Consider the following 20,321-nt stretch of genomic DNA (forward strand, 5'->3'; position numbering starts at 1 on the left):
CTACACATGGAACAAATAACAAGGTAAAGGCACAATGATTTCATACACAACAAAGCGTGATTACCCACACCCACGACCCAACAACATATAGAATAAGTTGCAACTATGCATTCCCTTTCAAATTAAGTTTTGTTCCATAGGTTACCTTGTCTCCAAAATAAACATCTGCAAAGATTTATCTGTGGAATATGAATATGTATTGAAGGATACAATTGTTTGAAAGTAAAGCTGTATATGCCGGATATAATGATTTGAAACTGACACTGTGTATAGTAGATACAGGAGACAGTATGCATTAACTAGGAAAGCAACCTATTTGCCCTATATTAGTGTCATGCAGATTATGCCACAATAATCAGAGGAAAAATAGTCTCTTTATGATATAACCAATAGCTCCGAAAAACAGTTTTAAGTTGTTATAGCAGCTGAGAGAAAATGACTAATACAGACTTACCAAAGCATCAGTCTTTTAACCCTACAAATCAATGCATCTAGAGGTGGATACAATATGCATTGACCACTAAGGAATGTAATCACACTGTTACTTGGGCAACATCGATATTGGCAAAATGCAAAGTAATTGCACAATCTTAGTGCTATACAGATGAACACCTCATATGAACAAAGGGTCAAATGCTAGCTAGCCATTCAATCCTTAAACAACAATGAGAAAAATAATCACTTGTTACAGCATCCAAGAGCAAATGATCGATGCAAACCAAAAGAGTATCATGTATTTGTACACCAAACGATCATTGCCTCTGTTTAAACCCAAGAAGGGCAACGTTACAAGCTTTTTCTTTAACCCCAGAGAGGCGAAACAATCTTTTCTTTTAATCCCACAAAGGCAACAAAAGAAAGCTTTTCCTTTAACCCAGAAATGGCAAAGAATAAGCTTTTCCATTTCACTAGGAAACGGCAGAAAAAAATCATTTTTCTTCAACCCAAGAATGGAAAAAAGCTTTTCTTAACAGGCGTTTGCTCGACTGGCACTGCTTTCATACTGTCTTGCTCAACCAACCGCCAAGCAGCTTGTTCGAAAGCAAGCCCAGCCAAAGTTGGCGGCTTATTCAAAACCAAAGGGTACCCTCTATTCGTACTCCTTATAACTTCGGCATCTTCAGGGATAACACCCAACAAAGGAAGACCCAACATCTCTTGAACATCTAACACTGACATCATATCCTCACCTTTGATCATATCGCTCCGGACTCGGTTCACAATCATTTTGATGTCTCTGATACCATCACATTCTAAGAGGCCAGTCACACGGTCAGCATCTCGTAAGCTCGTGATGTCGGGGGTGGTGACAACGACGGCCTCATTGGCCGGGGTGATGGCCGTGATAAACCCCGCATCGATTCCGGCCGGACAATCTATAAGTATGAAATCGGGACAACCCTCGGGCCTCTTCTTTAGAGCATCAACAAGCCAAACCAGTGCTTTCCCGCCAAACCCAAGCGGCATTTTATATCTCGGTTTGTTGATGCAGAGAAGCTCCAGGTCTGTCCATCTCTTATCTCTAACTAGGGCTTGGTCTAGCCTACAATCTCCATTAAAGACCTCCATGGCTGTGTAATTCACGCGATTCTCCAGGCCGAGGAGAAGATCCAGGTTTCTTAATCCGACATCCGCATCGATGGCGACCACTTTGAATTGATGCCGAGCAAGACATAGTCCTATGTTTGCTGTTGTAGTTGTTTTTCCTACCCCTCCTTTACCAGAGGTCACCACGACTACTCTTGGTGCTTTGCCTGCATACTGTGGCTTCCTATTCCATTGCAAAACAGAGTAAACCCTAGAAACATCTCTTACCTTCTTTCCGCAAGGGCTAGGGAGCGTCCTCTGTTTCTTCTCTGCAACTCGTTCTGAGAAGAAAGAGCTCCTTTCTGAGGGAAGGAAAGATGAAGGGGAGCAGACATGGAGTCTCTGTGCTGACCACATGCTCGCATCTTCTTCTTCTTCTTCTTCTTCAGAACGTCATACCTGCACAGAAGTGACCTAATTCCATTACTTAGGATGGTGATAAAAATGTATTGAGATAAGTTTTAGGGTTTCTTTGGCTATGGGCCAAAAATCTCTCTATTCACTATAATTCTCAATGCCTACAAAGGGTTTGCTTTTTTGCCAGTCTAACTTAATCCTCACTCTGGCTCTGAATCAGAGTTCGCTGGGAGCCTAGATCTCGCCGACCAAATCCTCTACTCCTTTGCTAGAGTTATCAATCCGTAGGACTATGAAGAAATCCTGGATCCGTAGAACATATATGGTGGCCTCCCCTCCTTGGAAGGGGATACCCAATTCTCTGACACCACTTGGGAACCAATCCTCGTATTGTCATGAATCGTGATCATTCATGTGGAACTTTTCGGCATTTCAGGTCTCTGAGTGTTTTGAGTGTTGTGTAAACGTGCATGCTTTTGTGATACTTGAGCGCGACCATGGGGGTGTTGGACTAGGGAGGACAAACAGACTAGGAGAGCGTGGATGTTTGCAGACTCAAAGGATCCCGAGAGTTGAAAGCGCCTAGGAGTCGAAAGGTCATTACAATCGAATGCTCCTCAAGCTCAAAAGCTCCTAGAGTCAAAAGGAGTGACTAGTCGAACACTGATTAACATGCGAGGTTAGCATCCAAATACATGATTATCATAAGGAACACACAATTACGAAGGGATTGCACAATATTACGACTAAAAGGACCACTAGGCCAAAACACTAGATTACAAAAGAAATTCCCTTTATAAATTAGGCTTTACAAAATGTACATAGTGAATAGGTACAATGGTGCTAACGAGAAGTGGTACAATGAATGACTAAAAGATAACCAATAAGGTTAAATGGAAACAAAAATTGGAGGGTTGAAGCTTTTGTTGTAGGCGAGTTGAGTAGGTTGTGGAGACCACAAATACCTCTTATGGCTATGATACCACAATTTGGAGTAGTGTTCTCGGGCCACTCTGTCCTCTCTTTGAACAACTGGTGTGCAAGCTTGCCGAATCCATTCTTTGAATCCACCAACATGTAATGGTGCTCACTAGAGAATTAGTCTCGATGTGCGATTTAGAATGAGAAGTAGAACAAGAACAAAGTACCCTAATATTCACAAAGAAGAGGAAAATAAAACCCTAAGACCTCAAGTATGTTGACGAGAAGAAGAAATACCTCACAAAACCCTAATGGTGCACTCTTGAAACACAAAAGGAGCAACCCCAAATAAGCCCTCAACCCGAAAAAGAGGCACCTTATTTCGGCATTTAATGCTTTTATTCCCTTTTTGCTTTGAAAATGAAAAGAGAATAAATAGTCATTAATTTGCACCACGTTGTAGAGATTCGAACTCTGCACCTACTGTAGTGGGTCAATGGCTCTAACCAAAAAACATGTGCCTCCTTTCTTTTCCTTTGGCCACACAACATTAGACAACATGACAGTATTTAAAAAGGGCATGTGTCAACACATTCACAAATAGAACCTCAACCTCACAAGAGCACAACTACCCACCTTCCTTACCTCGTGTCACATTACATAATGGGAAGATTCCTCCCATGAGACCATTGCTCCCTAACACCATACGCTTGCATCACACACCATCTTGGATTGTCAGTGTCGATAATGGGCATCCAACACCACATTACATTCAAGGAAACATTCTGCCATCAACCATTGTCCCTAATTTCAGAGGTTGTGTTGGGATTATAGCCAAAACCACAACTACAACTAGTGTTCAATACTATCTAGGAGGACTATTGTTCTAGTTGAGAGTTAATGGTGACTGTGATGATAATTCTAGCGTCAAGGAAAGCTAGTCACAAATAATCCAGGCTTATCCTTTGCAAACACACCATTTTGCATCTTCTTGGTCTCACACGATTTTGTTATACAAATGCTCATGAAAACAAAGACCAAACACTTTACATCCATCCACAACTTCTTGGGCACACACACTTATGTTATACAAACACTAACAAAAATAAGTAAATTAAAGTGAGAAGACCTAACACTTGGGTGCTTGGGCACCCATCTGTACCTACATTCTTAGTTGGGAATAGTTGAAAAGTTTTGGCACACCATACACACCATCTCGTATGGCCACTATGACAAACTTTATATTTATCATCGTCAACCCCATCTTCCTTGATCCATTACCCTGATGATCCCGCTCAACATGCACACACTTCCATGGCAACATAATCAACACCAACAAGTTATTTTCAAGCTATTGTTAAATTGGGGTTCATTCAACTGTCATTGTCCAACATGTGTACATGTGTTGCTTGTCTCGCAAGTTATATTGTAATAAAGGTATTGTAAATTCATTTAAAAAGTAAGAGATAGAAAATTGGCTACTTTTGGAATAGTACGACTTAACTACCTTTTTAATCACCAATTAGTCATTGTTTAAGAAACCTAGATTTTAAGTAGGAAAAAAACACACACTTGATGGAGGTATGAACTCCTCTTCTTTATTATGAAAATAATGATGCAATGATCCTCAAAGGGAAAGAACTATAATTATAATATAATTGAGCTTATCATTACTTTATTGTCTCTCTCCACTATAATTAATATTAATCATGCATTTCTCTCTACGTAATCAACTACGTAGTGTGTTGATCGACTATGATTTCATTGAGGCATACTACGAAGCTAGAAAACACCCAAATCTAATATCACTTCATATGAAAACTCATTTTGCATAAGAGGTGAATATGGAAAGTATTATTGCTCTTTAGTAAAACAACGCACGTAAATCTCTTTATGATAGTTTTATGCACCTAATGGATTAAGAAGCTTTTGCGGAGCATCTAAGTGAGAGAATACTAAGAGGTGAATATGGACTATTGCTCTTTAGTTAAAAGAAGCATGTGAATCTCGTTATGATAGTTTTATGAACCTAGTGGCATATAAAAGATTAAAGAACTAGATAATGCTATCAACTTGTGCAACAACATACTTGGAGAGCAAAGTGAAGCTTTGGCTCTTTATTTGATTTCTTTCATTTTGGCTTGGTGTAGGAAACATCCTTCAACTTACATGAGAAGATATTGCATTGTGTTACAACTTCCAAACTGCTTTTATCCACTCGGTGTGCAACACATCCTTGAAATTATATGACAAGGCCTAACAACTACAATTTCCCAAAATAGTGTATATTATGCTTGTCGATGCTTGACATGCTTAGAATAGGAATAAAAATATATTGTGAAACTTGATTCTAGAGCTCATTGTCGTTACATTGTCCCTTTCACATTTACACACTCTTTAGATTTCCTCATGTGCCACAAGCTTGGAATATAAAATATCTTGTGAAACTCAATATTGTGTTGAAAACTAGTGACTCAAGATATTAAAGCATTCCTCCACATTTCTTTGTATGTCACTCATTGTTGAAGACCATTGCCTCAAACTTATAATAGGAAATGGCAATGCAATTTTCAAACAACTTTTCCCCTTATCAAGGATTCCCACCTTGCATGCATGCATAGCCATAATATAAGTGATATTGTCAAAACACTTTCCCCATTCTTAATGCATGAACATTGCATGCCACTTGATTAACTTATTGCACTTTTCCCCTCGTGATGTCTTGCAACCTTGGTCATAATATCTGTCCCTTGCCAAGGCATGATTCATAAGAAGCATGGCTTTGTCCCCTATCTATAGACTACGAGTGTCAGATTTATATAAGAAGACCTTGTGTTACAAATTTCACAACCCACTTGTCCACTTCTCAATTCCTTACACCTCAAATATGTTTGGCTAGAGCCTAATGCTAAACCCTAGGCTATTGGGCATCCTTTTAACCCATTTTCGCCTTTTGAATGTTTGCTATCATACATGTATGTATATCACTTGGGTAAGACAACATCCTTAAACCTTAATAATTTAATGTGAACCATTTTCGAATTCTCATTCACCATGAAAATGTCATCCTACAAATGAAGATACGCCTCTACAAATTTCATTTTTCGAATTGAATAGGGTTTGCAAACCTTTTTGGAACTGGAACAAATAGCTAGTGTGTAGTATTTACTTAAGATTAAGTCACGCTACCATAATGTAATGTATATTGGCCATCTAGTTTCATCAAGATGGTTTAGATGGATACCAAATGAGTATAGAGGATCAATATGTTTCAAGTACAAAACATTGACAATGGTATCAAGACAATAAAATAGTGTTAGATATGACATAATCCATGCATATCATACAAGGATTATTAATTATGCATTTTGAAATAGGGTATATCACTTGCATACCCTCATTTAATACTGTTTAAAAAGCTTTTTTTGTCTCGCTCAATTTGGATTATTTTGAAAAGGAAAGCATATAACAATAACTACAAATATCCTTGATGTGAGAGCAAATCAAATATACCACATTATATAGGAATCTAAATAAGTCACGAGTATTTGAGGATGTACAAATCTCCCGCCATTTCTGAATGCTTGTCATCCATAGTTGGTTGCATCAAAATGAAGTCACCATTGCCAAACAAGAAGTAACACATTAAATGTGAGTAACAACACCGCAATTGAGAACGCAAACAATGTTTTTGCAAAAGTACTAATGTTCAAACCCATGTGCAAGTAGTTCGATTTCATTGCAATCCACGTAGACCATTGGCCATAAGTAGAAGACATGATGGATTGTTTTGCATCAAAGAGCATCATCATAAAGCGACACGTACAATCTTCTTTGCACTTGGTTGGGATGAAAGAAAGCTAGAATGAAGGTTTATGATCTCAAAAGTTTCATTTTCCTCAATAGAGAGCTATTAAATGTTAGAAAATAAAATATAGATAATATGGAAACCAAGAACTTCTACTAGAGGGTCTTATGACATGTGAAAGGAATCCTAGATGCAAAGGCTTCAAGTGCGAAGCAAGTTTTGTTAGCATTTTCATATGAGCACTATGGAGAGGCAATGTTATGGCTTTCATAGTCTAGTTGTCAAAAAAAGTGATTAGAAAGCAATATTTTCTCACAAGTGACTCGGTAAGGCTAAAGAAGAAAGACCATACTAGTGATCTAGATTCTACTCCATTATGTCAAAATAAAAAATGTAAATAATCATTCATAACCAACATCCAAGAAAAGTTCACAATGAAACTTGGACACTAACAATGTGGGCAATTTTCATTAGAAATTTGACAAGTATTTACAATTTAGAACTCCCAAACGTCTGAGCTCGCTACAATGAACCTATAACTTACTAAGAATACGGAGTAACATTTGCAATGAGCTTAACATTGCGAATGGACACTATAACTAACGATATGGTGGACATTTGCAATGAAACCTAACAGTAAAAACATGTTGCTTAAGAGACTACGAACTCATGACACTTATAGGAGGTTGCGAAGCACAGGTTTTACTTCGGCTCAAAGTGTCCGCAGGTTCTGTTCGTTATTTCGTGGGACAAATTTATAATGGTAGCAAGCAAGTTGAGTTTGAGACATGAGCTCCTTTCTTCGCATTCTAAGTAAGTTTGTGTTCCCATGGCGGCGCGAATCCGAGCAATGCACCTCCGCCACCACGGGGCGAGGGGAGACGGAGGCGGTGGCGGCACTCTAAACCCTAAACCCTAAATCCTAAACCCTAAACCTTAAACCCTAAACAGGCGGAATTAGGGTTAGAGAAGGAGGGTGGGTCTCTTCGGCAGAGGAGAGATGGCGAGGGAGTGGCAGCGGAATTTGGCGCGTGCCGCCTCTGTAGGTGCCATGTACCTTGGAGGAGGAGGCGGAGGAGGCGGTGGAGGTCCGTATGAATGCCATGGATTAATCCCTTGAATTTTCTTCTTCTTCTTCTTCTTCTTCGTCTTCTTCGATCCTGCGATCTCCTCCACTTCGATTCGCCTACAGCTTCTTGGAGGATCCATGGCCATGATGTGCTGCTGCTCTGTGATTTCCCCCATGGACCTGGATGCTGTAGAAGCCACTCTTCCCATGCTTCCTGCTATCCTCCTTATCGCTCGGATCAAGTCTCGCCTCACCAGATAGCCGCGGAAGGCCGCCTGGATCCGGATGGCTGCGCCTGTCATGGTTTGATATGGAAGAATCACAGAAGGCTGCCGGAACGCGGAGCTCAGATTTGATCGATATTTGAGGGTGGATGCCACATGCGCCGCCGCCTGAGCAGCTGCAACTGCTGCCTCCGCTGCAGCCACCGCAGCTACCATGGCTCGCCTGTTCTGCTTCGCGTTATACTCTTCGGAATTGAAGCTATAACACTTATACCTGTCATCATCATCATCCTCCTCATCAGTTACAATACGATGAGAAGATGCCAATCCATTGCCGCCATCAGAACAACGATCAATCGCCGAGTTTATGTCATAAGAGTTGGATGTGCTGCGGAAGCTCCATCGACGATGGCGGAAAGAGGAGGACAGCTGATCCTTCAACGACACTTTCCTCTGCAGGATTTCAAAAAGGAATCAAATAGATTTAATGAAATGAAATGAATGAGAACAGGATTTGAAGCCGGCCATGTCATTCATTGAGCACTTAAGATGATGATGGATAAGATACCTCCAGAGCTTGCAGTTTCGGATTTAAACTATGATTCACGAAACGGGTGGAATCAAGCTCCGGATTCCGATTCCGATTCCGATTCCGATTCTTCCGATCCAGATTCTGAAGATCCTCACCTTTTGAGGAGGAGGAGGAGGAGGAGGAGGAGGGATAGAAGACCTTCTTGACTGCATTGAACCATCTTCCCATTATGACATGTGTGTGTGTGTGTCTGTGGTTCTTAATCAAGGTTGAGAGGGTGATGAATCATCGGGATTAGCAGGCCTTAATTAGAGATTAAGGACTAATGACAAGACCTTAATGAAGATTAAGGGGATTCCATTCATTCATGACTCCCATGTATCTGTGTGTGTGTATTTATGTGTGTAGAAAAATGTCTCTTTGCCTTTCCTCTTACTTTCTTCTTCTTCTTCCTCTTCTTCCTCTTCTTTCAAAATGTGACCCTTCACTTTCTCCCAAATTCCCTACTTGGTGTACTTAACAAGTCTTCTTCTTTCATGCCTCACCAATGTTCCTTTCCCGGCTCGTCCACACTGGCCATGAATTGAATCCTCCGCCCATTATTTCAAAATGCTCGTGCTTGTCTTTTCAATGATGCGGGCGTGATGGGATCAAGTAAAATGTGTATGTCCATGTCACGTGTGCTTGCATGAGGATGTTCATCATTTGTCAAGCAAATAAAGTTAGGGTGGTGCCTCACAATAGAAGCTCATTACATCCTTAGCAAATTGTCGACGCAATGTGAGAGAGACAGTCGGATCTCATTGCTAGACAGGGACAATGAGGAAAGGTCAACATTTGCTAAAAAGTACAATTATCACTTTGGATCTTGGGTCTTTTGTTAGCTAACAAACTCAAATTGGTATAAGGAGTACGTAGATCAGCACTATAGATTAACCTTCAAGCATAAGAATACATCTCATAGTTATTGAGAATTCTAAAGAGTTCAAAGGCATGAAAGGTCTGAATATTGTCAACATATTATTGAAGCTCATTTCCCCAATTGGTTAATGAATATATGTAGATAACTACTTGGGAAGACAAAATCATACTTGGTTAAAGAAATCATGCACTCGTTTTCGAGGGATGAGATTATTTCAGCAAAGGACGAATAACATAAGGACTAAAGAACTACCATGTACATCGATAAAACTCTAGAGATTTGCATAGTAATCCTCTCTTTTATTATAAGGCACTACCAATACTACCTATGTTAGGGGTTTTATTCTTCTGTAAAGTTAATGAAGCCCCTAGAAAGATTTGTAACAACAAGAATGAAAGCCTAGTAGGAATGCTCATTGACACAATTTCTCACATCCACATGAAGTGCATTCTAAATGATTGTACATTAGACAACACTTTTTGTTTACATGCATCTCCAACTACATAACATGTAGACAAAAAGTCTCGAGCATTATATTCCTCAAAGACTGATAGACCCAAGAAAAGCCAATAATCAACTACACACCAAAAATCGGTGTCACCAATTGTTTTCAGGACTAATCAGTATCATAGCAACAGTGGGGAGAGGGGAAGTAGATGCTCAAATTTTACATGGGATCATGATGCAATGCTCAAAAACGAATCAAAGCTTTTCAATATCTTTATGTCAAGTCATGAGTCAATTTTCTCACTGCAACCCCAAAACAAAATCACAATGGACATTTGTATTTGGAGAATGAAGATATATTCAGATAACGGAAAAAATACAGATCAAAATTTCCAAGGCAAAAAGAATAGCGCATCACAAAGTATCTAGTGGGCTGCCTTAGTATTAGCATCATTTCAAATCAATAATAATATAAAACTGAACACCGATATCAATGTAAACATTTTTCGTTTGAAGCAGAGACATCCATGAATCATGTGTCAACGATTGCATTAGAGACTAAACATAATGATATCAGAACAGAGTTGGATGGCACAAGGGAATCGTTATTAAGCTCTGTGAATTGCTAGGCATCACTTGACAGTTTCATTTGTTCACCACAAAGATACATATTAGCAATATAACATTTTTTACAACTAAAGCATGGCACTCATCGTTCCTCTCGTCCACATACGTGTTGTGCATGTATATTAAACAGAGTATACTTGCACTCCTCCAGTTTAGGTGAACAAACACCAAGTCTTTTTATGGTAGTTATCAATCATGACTTTTAACAGAATAATGTGTACATGCTCTGGCTCTATCTTTTAACAGAATAATGTGTAATGGTACATCTTAAAGAGAGCAAAATGCTCAATGTCTGTTCAATCCATTAGGTACAATGAGAAAGTAATATTGGTGTGGCTCTCTAGGTATGATCCAACAAGTTAATATTGAGTTGGAACAATATTTCCTGTCAATAACACTAACGCATCAAATCAGAGTTTATGAAGTTAACATCATCGAAAGATGAAATGTAATTTCATTTGAATACCCAAAAACAATATAAGAACCTCAGGCAACTCAATGATGTTAATAAGCAGAACTTTATTGATCCTCCAAGGTAAAATGATATCACTAACCTTTTTGTATAGTGTTCAACATGAAGTAAGTTCCAATATACAGCAAGAGAGAGATTTCCATGATACGACAGTTGAAGGCTCCAAATATCCCCAAATATAGTAGAATAATGCATACACTAGGGAAAATGAGTGCCTTCCAATGGAAACAATTGATCTAGAAAGGTGCTTCAAGGGGTTCATCCCACACTTCTCCACTGCCATGAGAAACGTCCTCACCATTCTCCTCCATCGATAGGCGTATGTACTCATGATGAGCAAACCTATCCCACTCAGTAAGCGTCGGTTGCTCTCGCTCCTGAAGGTTTATATCTACTCCATCACTAACATCCTTAAATTAAACATGTAGGTAACAAATAGGGTGGGTATTACCTGACGGATGAGATTGGGATCCCTCATCTCAAAAGCCACAAACTTGTTCATATTGAAGAGAACATTGAAGAAATTCCCTGACAACTTGCATCTCTTTAGATCTCGCAATGTCAATATTCCTTCCTTCTGCAAAACATTTGATACCTTTTATTACTAGTGGAAAACCTCACTACATATTGAGATGCAGGTATGAAATTCATGGTGGCAATCTAGTCTTTAAAAATCACTCAAAAGTAAAACTGCAAATTTGTCTTTTCTATTGAGGTAATGCCCATTACATAGATTGTCTAAGTAAATACTGAACGAACATGAAGTCATTAAGACAATGACCGAATACAATTACCAGAGCTCCAGCAGAACATATAAAACAAAATTGACCCATTGGTCAAGATTGTAGACTCTAATTACAATAAATACTAATTACCAATATGAGTTCATGGGGGTTGAAGATATACCTCTGGGCCAATCATATCTATCATCTGACATAAGATATCCTCAAACAAGACTAGTTCATGTGTCATACATTCCATCCGATGGAGCTGCTCTTCGTAAAAATAAAGCATCTCCTTTCGTGTGATGGTGCCATCACAATCCAAATCAATACAGTTAAACCTGATGCACATACAATTTTCATTGCTCATGTATACAATTAGAGATATCTCTCAGTACTTATTACCAATTAGCCAGCTAGCATTAACTGTTATCATGTGAACTATCAAAAAACTCACCACCATTTTAACTTTCGCATTTTGTAAATAAGACTTCATTAAACTTTAATATTAAGAGTGAAAGAGAAAAACAGAAAAAGTGGTGGTACCAATACTCGAGACTTGGTTCTGATGTCTTGTCTTCTTCAGATAATATAAACCACACAAAGTCTTCATATCCCATCTTTCCTGGTACCTTGCTTGTGAATTTTCTGGGAGCCTGAAGCAAAACGCACATGCACAATCTATGACATATTCTAATCATATATTTTACTTGTGAACTTTCTACAAACACGTATGGCTAGGTTAACCCCCACAAATACCTGAGAAAACATTCTATCCACAATTCTCCATGTTAGTGAATGATTTCCATACCGTAAAAGGTCATCCTTATCAATAAGGAAATCATGATCAGTATCAAGTTCCCAAAATTTGCAGTATATCACATAGAAATGCTCATAGGAAAAGTATCTGTCAAAATACACGAAATCTGAATCAGCATTCAAATAGTTCATTTTAAGCATAGTTTCTTTGATTTCATTGTATATTTATACACACATTTGTGGGTGTAAGATCTCATTGATGTTCCTACCAGTAATATAATATATATCACAAACAAAAATGTGTGTGTTCTCAGAGACATAAAAACCTGATAAAGAATAGTGGCTTACTTCAGTACTCTGTTGATATCATCTTCAACATCAACTTGTTGAAAAGCACTGATTAGGTTGCTACGCTTTAATTCCCTCAGTTGCATATAACCATTTCCTGACCTATTTACATGATAGAAAATTCTGTAGATGACGGTTTCAGCTGCTCAATCACAAATAAAAGGAGATCAGATTTAATCGATTTAAAGTTTGAAAGCATAGACAGATTGCAATGTAATTTGGATAAGCCTTAGTATGTAATGCATGATGTATCTATACAAAAAAGATAACACATCACAAAATATGTCATTGATGAATAAAAGGAGATTGACAAATTCCAATAAAACAAAGAAATATACCAAAAAATGACCTATCACCAAACATGTCATGAATCATAGAATAGCACGAGTGAAAGATGACTGGCACCATGTACAGACAGACAACGGCAAGATAGAAGCTTTGAGCTTTGGGAGTTCTCATTTACACAATGAATTAAAGCATAAGAGTTGAAATAGTTGGTATTCAACATCTCTCAGGATGTGCAATAGAGAAGGCAAAACCAAAAAAAAACAACTTTTGACATTGCTGATTCAATGTTTGAAATAGGCCTGCTGTTCCCTATACATCCCAGGAAGGAGTCCGTTGTAATAAATGTTCAAGGGATGTCCTCTTCATGTCCCGCTATGCTGAACTATGTGGTCTGACCTACCATATTCAGTCTCCACTACTGAATATACATGACTGTGCTAGTAAATAAATCAACATAAAAGAAGACCTAGTGGTAAATTTGGTGGTAAAAACAGTTCTAGGATTGAATGATGTACTATTTCCAGTTGAAGAATCACCACAGCAGATATTCCTTGATGAGTCAAATAGCCAAGTTTCAGAAGGTGCAAATTACCATATCTTTCTTGGAATTCTGGAGTATCATGAAGAAATTCCAAGCCTCGGTGTGTTGCCAGCAGCTCCTTTAAAACTGGTTGAAAATCACGCTAGAATACCATGTAAATGTTATCCATATGAAAAAACTAGGAAAATTATTTCTTTGCAGAACATGGAAAAATGCACTAAATAATCGATGAATAAAATCAATGCACGTCTAGATTCACTTAATCAAACTGCACAAAAACTTACACCATAAAGGCAACCATAACCATAGCAGTGGGAAAATGTATTGCCATGCACATTTATGAATGCGCTTTATCATCATATTCCCAGAAAGAAAACAGCATACTCACATATGTCAGGTATGAGTTTTCCGGTTGTTTCAGGATAGAGAATATTCGTGTTGGCAAATCTGCAGATATCAAATTGTTTCCCATCCAATAATCAACGAATGCATTTCTGAAACAGAGACAAGTCATTCAAAAAGTGATCCATCTGTATAATTTGTACCCAAGACGAGGAAACATATCATGGCATTGAGGTAAATCTGCCAACACATCGATAGCATAAACATTATAGTAAGTAAAGACCCACCTAGTAACCAGTCCAGAATCATGCACATCAATTTTCTTGAATAACAAGGTTGAAAAGAAGGACGGTAGTCTGCAAACATCTTTTGCAACTGGTATAAACGCTGCACAATGATATAATATGCAATTAATAAAACACAACATAAACATCTTTCCATCTACTTAAGTTCACAAGACTTTTGCATGTACACAGATATCAAAATGAACAACCATTGTTTGCATAGATGCATGACCATTTCTTTCCTTAATATACCACTTGTTCCAGTAATAAAACAGATGAAGAACTCAGTGCTGTTTCCTTGACCACAGTGGAACAGTGGAGAAACAGTGACAGTTGAAGGTTGGCCCTGAAGAAGAAATATTTGTTAAAGGCAGAACAGTACAGTGTGAACATTTCTCCCATGTCAAATAATCAATGAGGCCAACTATCTATTCCCAAGAAGGTAAACTTTTCAACCTTTTAAAGATAGAACATCTCAGACATTGAGTTGGGTTATATATGGAGTCATTGGCATCAGCATGTTGACAGCATCTACAAGTAGAGATAGTCTCTTTTGCAACAATAATAAGCTTTATCATATGCATAAACAGCATCGGCTGCCCTTGGCTCCACATAATGGAATTTAAGATATAAGATTTCATACATGGGGAGATGAGCATCCTAGCTACCTTCTTAGACTGCTCTTGTTCTCTCATTTGCTGCATACTTTCATCATAATTAAAAGATCCATTACTCAGCTACTATTTTCAGACATTTGTGTTAACAAATTTGAAGGTTTTTATGCTGTGCGATATTCACTTATGAAAAAATCAAACATAGTTTTCTAGGTGGGCTCCCATCTGAGAATTGTTTTTGCTGGGAGGCGAATGGAAGTTTTCCATTTAGCCAATTGGCAGTTGTTTAACACATCCAGAGTATATTATGATTCCGTATTGGTAAGCCATTTAACATATGTCTGATTGTCAATAAAAAGTATCTCAAACATAGCAACTCTCATTCAGATGGACAATGTTGCAACTTTCCCATAGTATTTCCCATCTCCAGAGATGGAACGTTGAAAATGTGTGATAAAATAGCAAAAGATTCGAACTGATCAAACAATGAAAGAATCTTGCTAACAGACTATATGAATCCATATGGCATATGATATACATAAGAATATTCACACAATAGTACAGCAGAAATTAGATACTACAAAAAAAATGGTACCATGACAGGGTAAGCCATCTGGATAACCAGAAAAAATCTCATCAAGTTTACAGAGGCACTCTTCAGTGATATCCTTGGGAGGAGGTGTACCCTCTGGGAAGTAGAACTGCAATCAACACCATAACAAGAATAAGGTATAAGTACATACAAATTGCAAAAAAACAGAATATACCAAGTGACCATAACCTGTGGTATAATTTCACTGGTTGGTTCACTAGATTTCCGAAGAGGAGATCCTGCAGCAAATGGTCCAGTTCCACCTCTGCGCATGGAAGATTTTGGAGATAAAGGTGCACCTGATGCACTTCTAGGTGATAGAGGAGGTGTGCTTCCAGATGAAAACAATGAAGGCATATTTGATCCAGAAAATGTTGTATTTCCAATCCCAGGTACAGACAAGGACACCCCAGCTTTGGCCTCCTCAAGCAGTGATAAAACCTGCATGTATAGATCTCTGTTTACCATAATGTTCTATGCATTGATTTCTTATAAACATATATGCAATATCATCGTAATATGGCCTTTTCAGAATTTGAGCTCTAGAAGTTCATATTTTCATAAGGTCAAACTACCAATGGATAGACCTTACAATCAATAAAAAAACATAAATTAGAGCCAGTAAAACAATTAGTTTATTCTTCTTATACTAAACTAGAATCCGCACTAACTTTTAAGGTCGAAGCACATGAATAGCATGAGAGAGAGAGAGAAAGAGAGAGTTATATAAGCATTTTCCAGAAGAAAAACTTGTGACGTATAGGACAAGTTTTTAGGACATACAATATCCATTACATTTCCAGTTAGGGGTGATAAAAATAGCACAAAAATACCTGAAAGGAAGGAAAATAATTAACTCAGAAATTTCTTAATAAAGCTTCAAAATCTTAGACTAACTAAAACTGATGTGAATTCTAAGAAATAGGAAGAAAGAAATGGCCTCTTATTATATCAATCTACACTAAATGCACCATTCTTACGATCAAAAAATAATTAAATGCTTTTAAAATACAAGACCACCCTCTAAAAATATTTTCTTGTTTAATGGTGACTATATGCCCATTCACAAAATAATGCTACCAATATTAGCACTGGGCAAGACAAAAATGGGCCAACCGAGCAAACTTATTCTCCCAATAAACCTGCAAATACATTTCTGTGGATATTATGTCTATGTCCACAACAACCACTCCACTTCCAAAACATGAGGGATCTCATTGATAATATACATGTTCTCCACTGATTTAGTATATAGCAACAACCATACATAGAGCTAGCATGTCCTACCATTTTTTGCATCACATCCACCTCAAGTTTTTCCCATGTTTATGCAAAGATCATAATTATGATTCATGAAAAATGGGAGAGCAAGCAAAGGATGAGGTGATTTGCACCAGAAATGGCAAAACATATTTCTAGCAAAGAACTCAGAAATACAACAATCCATATGCTTTGCTCACTTGAGAAATGGGATTAATTGCTCATACCTGACCTGTAGGATATCAGTAACATGCATGATTTTTCTACAGTTTTCAGCTTTTATAGTTGCATGCGTACTCAAAGGATTCATGTCAAGGTACATACTTTTCTGGTTCTACAGAAAAGGGATTGATTATGTACACTCCTTCTAAATGCAATTGAAACATGAAGGTTAGTTACCATCAATTTCACGTGTCCAAGAGCTGAAAAGAGAGTAAAATAAAATACCCGAGTTAGCTTCTGTCAATTTCATGTGCCCAAGGGCTGAAATTGAGGCTCTTTATGGTAAGGGTCTCTTTTCTATGGGATATGATTATGCAGTTTGTCCAAAAGACAATTGAAATATCAAGGCTCCATTTTTTGTCAAATCCATGTGCCCTGTGATTCTATTTGAAGGGATAATACATATCATGAATCAATAGTTAATTTTCCAAATAACAATCAGACTCCATACAGATTTGAGATCTACTTAGTATGTGGTCATGTTAGCTTTCAGCAGAGACAATAATGCAACATGGTATTTCATCTCGTCTCTCTTGTCTCAAGGAGGAAGGGAAGGGGTTGGATCCACAATGTTGTCCTTATGCAAATGGTAACAGTAGAGTTTTTTGAACTACATTCATTTCATCTCGTTGTCAGACATGCATACATGCATAATTGTGTGTGTGTGTATACATGTATGTAGAGAGAGACGGATATTTGCAAGGTTTAACTTACTAGTCGTTGCGTTTCCGGTATAGAGAGCCAGTGAGTAAAAAGGTCCTCGAGATGGAGCTTGGCAGGGTTTTTAGGATTAGGGTTAAGATGCAGTTTAGGGTTGGGGAAGTGCGTGTGGTCGAGGCGTTGCAGAAGGTCCGGATCCAACGAGCCCACGTCCATGGCCATGACCATCGCAGAATCCATGGTGCAAAGGAACCCACTGCTTCGTCGTTGTCTTCTTCTTCTTCCACTACTACTACTTCTTCTTCTTCTTCTTCTTCTTCTTCTTCTTCTTGGCAAAGGGGGTCGTGGGTTCAAATCTCACACATTCATTTTGAACCTCAATTTCGTGGCTACCCAAAGAGAGTGAGAGAGCCATTGTAAGTAGTGTTTTTCACACGCATTTATGTATTAATATAATTGTGTGTTCTCACCAAAAGAGAGAGAAAGAGAGAACGTGCGCAGCCACATAATTGAAGAAGGGTATTTATTAGAAATAATGAATACCTAGGGGCATCTGAAAATAGTGAGAGAGAGAGAGAGAGAGAGAGATTCTATTATTGCCTTCGGAGGTCTAATATGACCAATGAAGGACTTCTCCTCCTTTACACAACAACAATAGAAGTGACCACTAACTAACTACACACGACCTGTGTGGCCATCATCATCTTGTACTTCAAATAAATCTCCATGTGTTTGCTTGCCTCCCTGTTTGCCCATTGTGATGGCTCTCCACATTGTCTCTCCAAAAAGGTGATCGCTTTCGGGATATTTCCAAGGTTTTGACCCCCCACCTTTGGCTCTGCCCGACTGCATCCCTCGTATTAATATTTTGAATGCGGGTTCAAATCTGTGTGTGTGTGGAAGGAAGGAAGGATTTGTGTGGTTGCTCACGAGGTGAGGACATCATGTCATAATAGAATGTGTGGTATTCATGCCAACTTGTTCTTGTCAACGATTGACACTCAAGTTGGTTGGTTGGTTGCGTTGCTTTTTCATATGCATAGATTGTCTATGCCTTTATTGCAATTGTGGATAAATCTTGACCCATCGGTTGGGGTTGGACATGTTTGTTTTATTCATGGGAAGTTACAATGAACAAATCAACACCCACTAGTTGGTTGGTTGGTTGGTTATTGGGGGCGTGTTTGAGGTAAAACTTCTACCACCATTGATTGTGTGCCTGTGCTCGTGGAAAAATGTGGGGCACACATTTGTTTTTTCATTCATAAGGGGCTTGAGGCTAGACAACTTAGAGTATGAAAAGCACAAGGATCGGGTTGTATTGCCAAAATTTGTGAAAATAGTGAACCTTCTCAAAGCTCAAGTTGCAAGCAAGAGCAAGGTAGCATCTATTTTATAATAACATCTTAAGGTAACGAGGCCACACAAGATTTTTACTGAAAGCATGAACTTGTCACATGGGTTGTGAATTTAGCAACGAAATCACTTTTTGTTTGACTTTAAAAAAAAGAAGGTTATCCATTGGAAGAAGAGTCGTCACATTTTCCGTTCATTTCACACAACAAATGTTTTGCATAAATGGCACTTCTCTCTCCCTAAAATGAATAATAATCACATGTAATACAATTTCAAACCATATTTTGTGATAGATAATCTACATGGTCACGTTAATTTACATGCTATAATATTATTACACAATAATTCTCATTTCACAAAGGCAATGTGATTGTTTCTAATACTATGCTTGTGGAAGACATGTTGGTTCTCTACTCTTACGCATCAAAGTGTTCTAAAGTTCTCTAGCATTCTTTTTCTTTTTACCCATTGATAGTTAGAAGACAATGCTAGAAATATTGAATTGTATATAAACTTGTATACTGCAAGTTCATTCTTGCCATAGACCAATTGATTGAGCAAAAAAAGACTATTATTGGGTACTATGTTCAATTTCCTGTCAAAATATAAATGTATTGCTTGTGTTTAGTATTTATCCATTGTTGATTGACACACAAGCAATACATGGATTAATTTTAATCTTATCCATATATTTTATTTTTATTTCTTTAAAAAAAAATAAAGATTCACCTTGGTATTAATGGAAAGATACCCAAAGGCTAGAAAGAACGCGTACATTAAAATATAATCACCATACCCACATCAACCAACATGTCGAGTAGCAAAAGCCCTCATGAAGGGTCTTTCCAAGACGGGGGGTGGAAAAAGTCATCTTGGTGGAGCATATCTCCACTTTATTCTCTCCCAAAAGAGGTGAAGACCTCTGCCTTTTTCCAAATTTCTCAAAAATGTTATTGCTTACAAAACACAACATCAAGCTCGCCAGTTATTGCCTCATATTGACCTCTTCGAGTATGCAGGAGCATCAACCATATCTCCTTGACTAACTCAACCACATTTTGTTTGACTTTCTGAAGTACACATTTACATCTTGACTTCCACAACACCCAAACTACTATAGAAGATATTGTAGACCAAACCTTGTCCTCTTCCAAATAGATGATTGTTATCGTATAAGAGACCTCCAATATATGTCTTATCTATATATTTCTCGCACATTATGCAATTAATAACACCTCTTAGATTGCTAATTAAGTTTAATTAGCTAACAAATAGAAGAAGACGACGGAGAAGAATGTCATAAGAGTTCGTAAAACAAACAAAATGTTTTACAATTTAACAAACAATATGATAATATGACTTCCCAT

General features: G+C 38.0%; 3 protein-coding genes across 6 annotated transcripts; all 3 read right to left on the bottom strand.

Moving 5' to 3' along the window:
• Positions 1–714: 714 nt before the first annotated feature.
• MIND (septum site-determining protein (MIND)) lies at positions 715–2,028 on the bottom strand. Its single transcript, XM_087326211.1, has one exon. It carries the CDS (start codon positions 1,942–1,944, stop codon positions 940–942), a length of 1,005 nt encoding a protein of 334 aa, XP_087182337.1. The 5' UTR covers positions 1,945–2,028; the 3' UTR covers positions 715–939.
• Positions 2,029–7,279: 5,251 nt separating this feature from the next.
• LOC147859378 (uncharacterized) lies at positions 7,280–8,951 on the bottom strand. The gene is made up of 2 exons (XM_087325984.1): positions 8,535–8,951; positions 7,280–8,419 (listed from the first exon to the last, which is right to left on the bottom strand). The coding sequence occupies exons 1-2, from the start codon at positions 8,724–8,726 to the stop codon at positions 7,637–7,639; spliced, it is 975 nt and encodes a 324-aa protein (XP_087182110.1). The 5' UTR covers positions 8,727–8,951; the 3' UTR covers positions 7,280–7,636.
• A 1,717-nt stretch (positions 8,952–10,668) lies between these two features.
• LOC147859379 (putative serine/threonine protein phosphatase 2A regulatory subunit B''delta) lies at positions 10,669–17,941 on the bottom strand. 4 transcript variants are annotated; one of them, XR_015530308.1, is made up of 13 exons: positions 17,653–17,940; positions 15,646–15,897; positions 15,460–15,565; positions 14,254–14,353; positions 14,013–14,118; positions 13,676–13,766; positions 12,796–12,937; positions 12,448–12,595; positions 12,235–12,344; positions 11,873–12,029; positions 11,418–11,543; positions 11,049–11,343; positions 10,669–10,879 (listed from the first exon to the last, which is right to left on the bottom strand). XR_015530308.1 is itself a non-coding variant. In XM_087325238.1 (12 exons), exons 1-12 carry the CDS (start codon positions 17,836–17,838, stop codon positions 11,203–11,205), a joined length of 1,653 nt encoding a protein of 550 aa, XP_087181364.1. In that variant the 5' UTR covers positions 17,839–17,941; the 3' UTR covers positions 10,669–11,202. The 4 variants fall into 4 exon arrangements, 2 of the variants coding, with proteins under 2 accessions (XP_087181364.1, XP_087181363.1); XR_015530309.1 differs by having other exon boundaries at positions 10,669–10,891; XM_087325238.1 differs by having other exon boundaries at positions 10,669–11,343; positions 13,676–13,754; positions 17,653–17,941.
• Between the last annotated feature and the right edge of the window lie 2,380 nt (positions 17,942–20,321).

Source organism: Azolla caroliniana, unplaced genomic scaffold, assembly GCF_043228905.1.
Source record: "Azolla caroliniana isolate FFs.n. ecotype wild unplaced genomic scaffold, voAzoCaro1.0.p SCAF_10, whole genome shotgun sequence".
Taxonomy (NCBI): domain Eukaryota; kingdom Viridiplantae; phylum Streptophyta; class Polypodiopsida; order Salviniales; family Salviniaceae; genus Azolla; species Azolla caroliniana.